Here is a 12,129-nt window from a genome sequence, read left to right as displayed (position 1 = left end):
AATTGTGTTGGACTTTGTCTCTCTTTTTGGTTTTGAACCGAGTGTCACTGTGTGTCAGCAGCTTCGGGGGAAACTTCTTCGTCCCAGAATGTAAATTTCGCTCAATTTATTAATTTCCATGTTAAATTGGTTCTCCTGGTTAAAGGAACAGTTACCTAACATGGGGCACCTTAATGGGAGAAAATTCATATGTGCAAGAAGGAAGTCTCTCCTCACATAACTCCACAACGAGATAAGAAGGACACACGCAAGCCCCCTCGTGCTTATTTCTTTTGACCAATGCATTTTCATTTCTCAAAACAAAATTTCTGCCATTTCTCCGGCTTTGAATCTTGAGGAAGACTTGTCCATCTTTGCTTCTGGTTTGAGCTTAACTTTCAAACTCTGCAGTGCCTATAAATTCCCCCCCGGTTTCTGACTTCCTTCATCATACCCTCCCTTCCTCTGCATTTCCAACCACATTTCTCTTACCATCCAACAGCCATTGTTGCAACTTCAGCTGCCTAGAGTGACCTCGACTCTAACTTCTTTACATCACAAAATCTGAACTGAAAATGGGTCTCGCAAGTGAGAGCCGTGACCATCAGCTTCTCTCCAAGATTGCCACAAATGACAAACATGGAGAGAATTCCCCCTATTTTGATGGATGGAAGGCTTATGACAGAGACCCATTTCACCCCACGAAGAATCCCCATGGGGTTATCCAGATGGGTCTTGCAGAGAATCAGGTAACCAGCAAGTTTTTTTGAGCTTCATCCTATCACATTGACGTGAAGCTGCTTGTTAAATTGACTCACACGGGTGTGTTTTTAATTTTTTCCCAGCTCTCTTTTGATTTGATTGAAGAGTGGATGATGGAGAATCCCAAGGCCTCCATTTGCACTCCTGAAGGGATAAACCAGTTTAAAAATATTGCTAACTTCCAAGACTATCACGGACTCCCAGAGTTCACAAAGGTAAGCCATGGCAATATTTATTTTGTCCTTGCCTTTCTTCTTCTTCTTTTTCAATTCCTGGGTATTGAGTATATTGTGTGTTGTTTTGCAGGGTGTGGCTAATTTTATGTCCAAAGCGAGAGGTGGTAGGGTCAAATTTGATCCTGACCGTGTAGTGATGGGTGGAGGTGCTACAGGGGCCAACGAGCTCATCATGTTCTGTTTGGCTAATTCAGGAGATGCCTTTTTGGTTCCTTCACCTTATTATCCAGCGTATGTGCCCTTTCCTTTTTCTTAACTTTTTTGTGCTCATTCAATGAATGTTTTGATATTCCACGCTACCCATAGAAAGTTAAAAGTTGGAAGTTACTAGAGCAATACAAAGAATCATGGCTACTCTGTTCCTTTCAATGAAGAACGGTGACCAATGGCTGAGCCGAACCTGCTGTTCTGAAACAAACCAACAACATCCAAACAAGTTCCACAAAATCCCTTATATAATCAACTTATTTACATAACCATATAAAAATTAGTGCTTTGAAGGAAAAATCCTGATAGATTATTTAAAGAACTTTCTTTCTTGTATGAGTCATGACAGCAGCTGGCAAGTGGTTTTGGTCCTGGAAAAGGTAGAAATAGCAGACGGACAAACTGTGTGGTTTCGCGCCACGTTTTGAATTTTTAGGTAGTGAAACTAAGACCTCTTGTTACGTGGCTCCCAATATTAAATTGGATGGAGCTAGTGTTCACATCAGCCAACTAATGCACATCCAGCTCAAAAATAAAATAATCAGCAAATTAGGCATCGCTTCAGTTCTTTTTTTTTTTTTTTTTTTGTGTGCAAATTCTTATTTAAAAAAAAAAGAAAAAGAAACGATGAGTTGCTTCGCCTTTGGCTGGATAATTAAGAAATAATCTTCATTCAACTTTTGTTTCACAATCTAGGGAAGAGCGTCTGAAATCCAACAATTTCCTATTTATGGTTAATGACAGTGGTATGTCTCGAACGTGTCAAAATATATATATATATATATATATAGATATATTTCCAAGCCAGAGTTCGGTTCAAGCATGCCGTGATTATCTCTTATGGCCTAAGAAGTCAACAAGCATGTGAGAGGAATTTCATATTTAAAAAGTTGAAACCCACTTTGACATTTTATAACTCAAAGCTAAGTGGACCTTTAACATTGACTTTGAAAGTTCAACTTGACATCATCTCAGTGCACGATTAGCCTGCATTCAAACAAGCACCAATATACTAACTCGCACAGCTGGATCTTGGAAAATTTCGAGCGTCAGGTTCTATATAAGTTTTAGTTTTACCAGGATGTTGACGTTTCTTTCATCCCATATTAACATGTGCTAAATTACACGCGTTGAAGTAAACTTTTCGTCGAAGACATGTCTGACATGCTTACCTTACCTGTTGATTTAGTTTTACTAGGCAAAATTTTATTCTAATTTGGCCACTCATTGAATGAACGGACCGCAAAAATATTCTTTATTTTGTTTTTGGTAAAGTGGACCGGAATCGTATTGGCCATGACTGCGTTGGTCAAAGAAGAGACCTGATTAGTCTCGGATTATGTCTTGATTAGGGGTTATGATTCATATAGATTTTCATACTACCGATTTTTTCAACTCACAGACCTCTCATGTCTGTATTCTATTGCAGATTCGTTCGTGACTTGTGTTGGAGAACTGGGATCCAAATCATTCCTGTTCACTGCGACAGCTCCAACAACTTCAAAATAACCAGAGAAGCTCTTGAAGCAGCATACCAGAAAGCCCAAGAGGATAACATTAACGTTAAGGGTTTGATCATAACAAACCCATCAAACCCTCTAGGCACCACCTTGGACAGAGAGACACTGAGGAGCTTAGTAAGCTTCATCAATGAGAAGACCATCCACTTAGTCTGTGATGAGATTTATGCCGCCACAGTCTTCAACTCCCCCAGCTACGTGAGCGTCTCTGAAATCATACAAGATATGGAATGCAACCTTGATCTCATACATGTGGTATATAGCTTGTCTAAGGACATGGGACTTCCTGGATTCAGAGTTGGGATAGTTTATTCATACAATGAAACAGTGGTGCACTGTGGCCGCAAAATGTCCAGCTTCGGATTAGTCTCTTCACAGACTCAACATCTACTTGCTGCAATGCTCAATGATGACGAATTCGTCGATCACTTCCTCAAGGAGAGCTCGAGGAGGCTGGGAAAGAGGCACAGTGCCTTCACAAAGGGGCTTGAAAATGTGGGGATTACTTGCTTGCCAAGTAATGCAGGTCTTTTTGTGTGGATGAACCTGAGGAGGCTGCTAAAAGAGCAGACATTTGAAGGTGAAATGATACTGTGGCGTGACATTATCAATGAAGTGAAGCTCAATGTGTCACCCGGTTCATCTTTTGACTGTCAAGAACCGGGTTGGTATAGGGTTTGCTTTGCAAATATGGATGATGAAACAGTGGAGGTTGCATTAAGGAGGATCAGAGCATTTGTGAGCAAAGAAACACAGAAAAAAACAGTGAAGATTAAACGATGGAACAGCAATCTCAGGCTCAGTTTCTCTTCTTCAAGAAGATTTGATGAAACTGTTGTATCACCTCACGTGATGTCTCCTCACTCACCCCTTGTTCAAGCCACTTAATCAATATGCAAATGCTGCTGATCGATCTTCTGCTGATCTCTGATTATTTATCTTGGTAGACATAGTTAATTAAGTTTTATTTTTCAGTGTGTACGTAACTTTGATGATTTTTTTCCCTCCCATTTTTTAATGCCTATAATAGCTGTCTGATGGGGGCCAAACAATCTCAAGTGTGCAGCTTCCCGTTTGGTCACAGCGAACTCTAGTAATCTAGTTGGTGACCGAGATTATTAGTTGGTGAAGTTGATGAATCATGTATGACAGTGAAGAATGTATCAGTTATTCTATAAATAAAAGTTCCACCTTTTTTCCCACAAGTTATTATATCTTTGTTTCATTCTTCAGATGACTGCATACACCTAAGTTTTATTTTATACTCCTCCGATCTTTAATACAAGACCCATTTAACTAATTTGATTAAATTAAGGAAGTTAGATAAGTTAGTTAATTATAAGAAATATGACACGTTTTTCTTAAAACACCATAATTATCTTTCTTAATACCTCTTCTCTCTCTTCTACTTGATTATGGTTGAGGGAGTATCCATAGGGTAATTTGAAAAAAATTGATAAATATAAGAAATAAGTCTTATATTTAGGACCGGAAGAGTACTAAATAATTTGTTTTGAGTTGAGTTGGGATAAAAGTCGTTTTGTTCTATGTTGTCTCTCAATCAGTAACAACAGAAAATCACATTATCGTAGAGTTAAAAAAGCCAACAAAACTATATCAGTTTAAATTAATGTAATGAAAAAACAACTGAATTGCATGGAAATCTAATATATATTTTCTTTTCCAAACTCATTTGCCGAATAGAATTGAATATTATTTCACTACATTTCTAATTCCGAACTAACTTTCTCATGGTGGAGAGGATGAAGAAAGGTAGAATAGTTGAATATGAATGAGCCTTGTCAGTTGTCGCTAATATCTCTGTCACCTAATAATGGTGCGCATGCGTGGCTTGATGGATTGGTTCAGTTGACATATTCCAAAACCCAGAAGCATATAATTAAATACTTTTATAGATGCTTTGCCTGTCACTTTCGTCATTATGACGAAGAAACTATGAAATATATACCTCAAGGGACAATCAAATAAACACTTTTCTGTATTATTCTCATATCATCCGCTCAAAACACTGCTCAAGAACATGCATGATCGTGTGTGAACGCCTGCACAATTCGTTATATATATATATATATATATATTCATTTTCGTGCTCATCTACTCATCCAAATCCAATGATGTTCACACTCACAATATGAATTCATCCTTTTTGGGTTTTCTAAAGTATACCTTCTGCTTTTCCGCTTTGGTTTATGGAGACTAGCTAGCCAGCACATCATTGGCTTCGCCAATTAATGAGTAGCTTGCGCAAGATTTACTTAGCTATATCATACACTGTCTTGTTCCAAAACTAACTAAATTTGAATACTCCCCGTACTATTTATAAACTTCAATCAAATACCTAATTCACGGATAATAAACAATTAGTTAAAAGCAACAAATAGGTTAGAAATATAATTTTGTTTTCAAATATGCCTTTATAATAAATAAAGAACAGGATGAAAGAGAGTGTGTAGAGAACTATAATAAGAGAAAGTATGACAAAGAAAGAGAATAAATAATTAAGGATAAAATTAGAAAAAATGTATTAAATGTTAAGAAAAATCCAAATTGAAGCTTATAAAATAGATGATACCCATCCTTAAATTTGAAGCTAATGTCCACTCTTTTATTATTCTAGCTAGGGAACAAAGTCCCTGTATAGTCATTATACAGGCACAGTTTAATCTCAGGAGGTGGTATATCAAAAACATTCATCACGTCTCTCTGCCCTGAACTATAATTCGCAACAAAATCTGCACATACATTTCCTTCTCTATATACATACATGTACAAATCAGCTTATATTGGCAGAAAGTTATTAGAGAATGAATTTTGGTAGCTTAGCTTCATCAAAAATATGAGCATTGATCGATCAGCGGGAAGTTTCTGAATGAAACACGACCTGGATCGTGACCTAGAGGTATATTGGGATATGGAGAAGTGTTTGATTTGTACTCGTTAATTAGTCCAGCAACATTAATTTGGGAGGGAACACGGTGACCCACAAGCACACCGAGTGGTGAGACAGACACAAAGGTTGGAGTTTGAAAAGTGGCAAAACAATCAAACCGACCATTGCTGGGAAATGAAAGCCAAGGGGTCCACCACGTACCTCCATCCATCGCCAAACTGTTCCTTCTTCCATGAAAGAGACCTTCACTAATGCCTTGCCGTCTGGGGCTTTTATTTTCAGTGTCTTCTTCACACTAATCTCTTCTCCTCCTAAAGGCTTGACGGATGCAGCCATGCACCCCACTCACGTGAACGCACGATGCACAACATTACTACTTTTAAATTCGAAGATTTCTAAAATCAAACAGCATTAAAACTCTAACTAGTCATATTTGACGACTGAGGTGCTTCTATATATTACAAATATATCTATCTTTTATATAGCTTCTTAAGAAGCTTGTCATAATGATTATATTCCCTTTAAAAGTCGCTGATATGTATCCACTTTCAGATAGATATTGTTTGTTAAAACTCAATTTTCGCTGCTGTGAGTTTTGTTGATAAATACAACTTCCGATTCTTAATATAAGATCAAATTGACTAATTTGATAAGATTAAGAAAGTTACTAAATTACTTAATTACAACATACCATGTGTATTATTAGATTATATACAAATTTATAACTCAGGTAAATTAGTTAAAAGAAAAACGATAAATATAAATAATTTAAATTAATTTGATAATTTTTTTAATCTTTTCAAATTAATTGACTGAGTTTTATATTAAATATCGTATAAAATTTGAAAACTTAAAAACTATGGTTTAGCCTATGTTAAGGCTACAGGGCAACAACGTAATTAATGAGCACATTGGTTCAGTGTTTTAAGTTTCTAACATATAAATAAATATATTTACATATGTGGTGCACATTTTGGTAGTCTGTTGGGTGAAGTTGATGTATCATCCTACAATATTAGAGAGATTTACCAGCATGGATTATGTTTATTGGAATGGGATGGTTTATAATGACGTGGTAAACTAATATTCAAATACTTGCTAGGAGACACCGACTCAAAAGAATACTTTTTTTTTTTTGCTAACGCATAGGTATCTTCTTGTTGGAGATAATCCTATTCGAGACACTGTCAGACACTAAATGTGGACACTTTTCTTAGTGGGAAGTCGAACCTTAGATCGTCATATTGTGGAAACTAATCCTTTCTGTTAGACCTGATTCCAGTTGGTATTGAAAATAATACCTGTGCATAGTGAAAAAAGAAACCGGAGAGAGAGATTCTAAAGGGCCTAACAAATAAATATTTGGCCCAAATTGTTGATACTTGTTAGGCTCAATGTTTTGCTGACAACTAGATCGAAGTCATTGTTCAGCTCAACCTAACGAGGGAAAACACTCGGTAAAAGTTATAATTTTTCCTTGTTCAGCTTAACCTAACGAGGAAAAACACTTGTTAGCCTCATTGAACTAATTTTTACTTGTTCGCAAAAGAAAAAAAATTACTTACACTACAAGAGATTGTAGAAGTAGCAGCGGAACCTTTCTAGCGGTTAAAGAAAACCGCTAGAAATTTCAGATATTTCTAGCGGTTCCTACAAAAACCGCTGCAAAATACAGACGGTTTGACCATTAAACGCACATTTCTAGCGGTTACCCCCTAACTGCTAGAAAATTAGAGCTAGAAAACTCCCCGGGCTTTGGCGGGAACTTGGCGCCAAATTTGTAGCGTTTACTTTCTAGCGGTTCAGGCTAATAAACCGCTAGACACTGAAAAATTCTAGCGGTTGATGCATGAAGCGCTAGAAATTTTTTTCATTCCCCGAGGAGTTTAGAAATTTCTAGCGGTTCACGGCCGAACCGCTAGAGATTTCTAGCGGTTCGGCCGCGAACCGCTAGAAATTCCCAACGGTCATATGACCGTTGGGAATTTCTAGCGGTTAGGCACAAAACCGCTAGAAATTTCTAGCGGTTTTGTGCCTAACCGCTAGAAAGTTTCGGTCTATATATACCCCCCCCACACTCTCACTTCTTCAATCGTTCTGGAAGCGAAGCTCTGCTGAATTTTCTTCACAAACATATTTGAGTTCTGATTCAGTTGCAGATCCTTATTTTCAGGTAAAAATAGTAATTTATTGATAAATAATTTTTATTTTATGTTTTATTTTATTAATTTTATTATGTTATAGCTTATAAATTAATTTTTTTTATTTCATTTATAAATAATTACTATTTGTTGTTATTAGGATGCCTCGTCGACATGGGAAAGACCCAGTTGATCCTGAGAGAGCTGGACCCAGTGAGGTTCATCATGATGCTGATGAGCCATTTCCCAGCATTCATGACTACGATCTGAGCGAGGAGGATATCCTCAGTTTTATGGAGCAGGATGGTATTGAGCGGACTGAGGAGGCTCATTTTACTGGGGATGAGCAACCCCATGCTGATGCTGCTGACGAGGAGGAGGAGGAGGAGGAGCAGCAGGATCAGGGGAATGAGTATCCCCAGGCTGCACAGCGTCCTGCTCCGAGACGTCAGGCTGGTTATGAGGTGGAATTTGTCGGTAAGTATTTATTTTAACTTTTTAAAGTTTTGATCAGTATTTAATTTATATAGAAATTATATTAATTTATTGATATATAATTTATTTCTTAATTAAATTTTGTAGACACTGAGGGGAACAGGTCCTATCGGAGGCTGACAGCCAGAGAGCTGTCTATGATGACGGGCGGACGAGTGGTTGTGCCGCTCAATGAGTTGGGCCAACCGACGAAGAAAGGTGGCCAGTTGTACAACAAGTACGTGCGCCTCCTTGGTCAGCAGTGGACGCTGTTCCCCATCTACGTGCAGGACTGGAAGAAGATCACCTCAGACAAGAAGCAGCAAGGCTGGGAAATAATGAAGGTAATATAAAATTGTTATTTATAATTTTTTTTAATTTAAATAAATGATTATATATTTTGTTTTCAAATAATTTAATTGTTTGATTATAATTTTTTATTTATTTAATTTGTTTGTTATTTATAATATTTTTAAAAGTAGTTAAATGAATATATATTTTTAATTTAAATTATTTAAAAGTAGTTAAATGAAAATAATTTGTTATTGATTTCATTAATTTATTACTTATAATAATTTTAAATTTAGTTGAGTAAAAATATTTTTTTATTTAAATTACTTAATTGTTTAATTATTATTAAACTTTGATTAATTTATATTTTATTTATAATATTGTTAAATTAGTTAAAAACTAATTATTTGTTTTTAATTATTGAAATTGCTTAATTATTTGTTTATAATTTGTTATTTAGTTAATTTATTATTTTAATCATAGAGTAAATTTATTCTGGGGGAGGAGTTGAGGGCTGACACGATCAAGAGGCTGGGGATGGCATGGAAGAACAGGAGGGCCGACCTGTGGAGGGAGAAGAAAGGTGACGGGACGAGGCCCCTCCAGGAGATACTGGCAGATGTACCTGGTGGAGTCCCGGACCAAGACTGGTCCACTTACGTCTATTTTAGGATGACGGCTGACCAGATGGTATGATAATATTGTATTAATTATAATTTCTTTATTTTTTATCCGACTTGACTCATTTAATTTAATTTTTTTACATTTTGCTTCAGGCTCTTTCTAGGAGAAATGCTAGGAGCGTCAGGCATCAGACGATACGTCATAGGGCTGGATCCAGGAGCTTTGCGATCACTTATGACGAGATTGTGAGTACTTGAAATAAATTTATTAAATATGTAGATGTATTTAATTTGTAACTAATTATTTCTTTGATTTCATTTACAGATAGAAAAGACGCAGCAGGAGCGGGGATACACGCCCACTTATGGCGAGATGTGGCCGATGGTGTATAGACCCCGAGACGGGCGTGCGTCGGATGAGGTTGAGGAGATAGCGGTAAGTAATAAATTAAATATTAATATAATATCACAGTGTAGATATCATTATATTATAATTAACTTCTTTATATTAATTTTGGTAGGCACGGATGACTCAGGTCGATTCCGAGTTGCGTGAGTCTCAGGGGTCTGCCTTGGATCCCACCGCCTCACTTTTAGCGGGTCTTGGCCGGCCGCAGCACCCTGGTCGAGTTAGCGGGCTTGGACTTGGACCTACACCGACTAGGCTGCCCCGCTCAAGTGGCGCTGGCCCTTCATATACTGCTGGGAGCTCTCATGCGAGTGCGAAGCGGCCGGGTTCCTCATCTTCAGAGGAATTGCGAGAGGAGCTCAGACAAGAGTTCGAGGCCAGGATCGTGGAGCGTGATCGTCAGTTCCAGGAGCGTGATCGTCAGCTCCAGACGCAGCTTGACCAGCTCTTGGCAGCTGCTACGGCTCTGCGTCATGTGGTGGTCAGTATAGCTCCAAACATCTCGGTTCCTGACATCCCCGACCTACACATGCCACCAGTCCCGCCCCTACCCCGCCATCCGCCAGTCCAGTCCCAGCAGGTTGAGCGGCCTGCCCACCGTCAGCCGGAGGATTCAGCAGAGGATGATCCCGATGATGCTGCTTCTGCCCCCCACCCATGATTTGCTTTCATTGTATCGGATTTTATTAGAATCTTAATTTTACGGTTTTATATATTATTTAGATATTTATCTAAATTTTATATTTATTTGTTTCCTTTATTGATTTATTTCTATAATTTTATTTATGTCAAGTACTAATTAATATTGAAATATTTATTTATTTATTACAACATCAACATTACAATTTATTAAACACGTTAAACATATTAATTACTCGAAATAATTCTATAATCATTTATTAATTTAATAAATATTTTTAAAATTGTAGAATTTTCTAGCGGTTCTGGTGAACCGCTAGAAAATTTAGAATTTTCTAGCGGTTCTGGTGAACCGCTAGAAAATTCTCAAATTTGACCGAATTTTCTAGCGGTTATAAAACCGCTAGAAAATTCAAAACAGATGGAGAGAAAATTCCCGTTAAACCGCTAGAAATTTCTATCGGTTTGTAACCGATATTTAGAATTTCTAGCGGTTAATAACCGCTGGAAATTGAAATTTTCCGTTAAAACCGCTACAAATTTGTAGCGGTTTTGTAACCGCTACAAAAAAATGACCGTTCCTCCACCCTCCTTTATAAGCTGAAGCACTTCAACTGAATTTCATTTTAACTTCTCTTTGAGCTCTGTGGCATATTTTCACGAAATTTGAGCATTATTAGTCATGGATAGGTCGTGGATCAACTTGCACCGGTCGACTCCGCAATACTTGGCTGGTCTAAACTATTTCTTGGATTTTGCTTTCGCCAATGCTGCCGTAAATGGTAAGATTCAGTGTCCCTGTCCTAAATGTAATTTCAAAAAGTGGCATCCCAAAGATATTGTTAGGGAACATTTAATCTTTAAGCCTTTTCCGCGAGAGTACGTATTTTGGCAACTACATGGGGAACGGCTAGATATGGGTGCTGAGTCAGTGCCAGTAGTTTCACGGATGGGAGTTCGAGTGGATGAGGCCGATGCCGTGAATGATGCTGTGCGTGATGCTTTTGGTGTTCACGAAAGCTCGAATCCCAACGAAGATGAAGTAGAGGGACCTCAACCGGAGTTTCTAAGAAACGAAACTGCTCGGGAATTTTTTGACCTCATGACCGAAGCTGACAAGCCTCTTTATTCTGGGTGTACAAAGTATTCGAAGTTGTCATTCTTGGTGAGGCTGTATCACATCAAATGCTTGTGCGGTATGACTGACAAGGCGATGTCTATGTTGCTGGAGTTACTGGGAGATGCTTTCCCCCAAGCTGAATTCCCTCCGTCTTTTTACGAAGCAAAAAAGATTATTAACAAGCTTGGCTTGAACTATAAGAAGATAGATGCATGCCCAAACGACTGTATGCTATACTGGGGAGATGATGCCAACAAAGAGATTTGTACGAGATGCAAGACGTCACGCTATAAGTCGGTACGAAAGGGCAAGAAGCAAAAGAAGAAACCGGCCAAAATTCTCAGGTACAAATTATTACAGCGTGTTACTTGTTCCGTCTCTAAAAATATTCGGTATTTTAAATTTTTAATATATTATTTTCTTAGATACTTTCCTTTGAAACCACGGTTGCAAAGAATGTATATGTCATCAAAAATGGCTCAGCACATGAGGTGGCACGCGACTGAGGAAAACCTAGATGGTAGGTTAAGGCACCCACGAGACTCGGAGGCGTGGAAAGCGTTTGATGCGAAATTTCCAGACTTTGCCAATGATCCTAGAAATGTACGTCTTGCATTGGCAACCGATGGTTTTAATCCCTTCGGAAACATGAGCACAAGTTACAGTATCTGGCCGGTGGTGTTAATTCCATACAATCTACCACCTTGGATGTGCATGAAGCAGAGCTCCTTTTTGCTTTCCATGATCATTCCTGGCAAGAAAGCACCAGGAAATGATATTGACGTATACCTGCAACCGTTGATACACGAATTGCTCG

The 12,129-nt window shown here is 37.9% G+C and overlaps 1 protein-coding gene across 1 annotated transcript; it reads left to right on the top strand.

The window, feature by feature from the left end:
- The first annotated feature begins 328 nt into the window (after nt 1-328).
- LOC114741458 (1-aminocyclopropane-1-carboxylate synthase 1-like) lies at nt 329-3,896 on the top strand. The gene is made up of 4 exons (XM_028929733.1): nt 329-728; nt 825-956; nt 1,048-1,208; nt 2,614-3,896. Exons 1-4 carry the CDS (start codon nt 555-557, stop codon nt 3,590-3,592), a joined length of 1,446 nt encoding a protein of 481 aa, XP_028785566.1. The 5' UTR covers nt 329-554; the 3' UTR covers nt 3,593-3,896.
- Nucleotides 3,897-12,129: the final 8,233 nt, after the last annotated feature.

The sequence above is a fragment of the Neltuma alba genome, unplaced genomic scaffold, assembly GCF_004799145.2.
Source record: "Neltuma alba isolate B1F8T4 unplaced genomic scaffold, ASM479914v2 tig00003396_pilon, whole genome shotgun sequence".
Lineage (NCBI taxonomy): Eukaryota > Viridiplantae > Streptophyta > Magnoliopsida > Fabales > Fabaceae > Neltuma > Neltuma alba.
The sequence above is the reverse complement of the archived record's forward strand: the minus strand, read 5'-3'. Positions and strand labels throughout refer to the sequence as shown.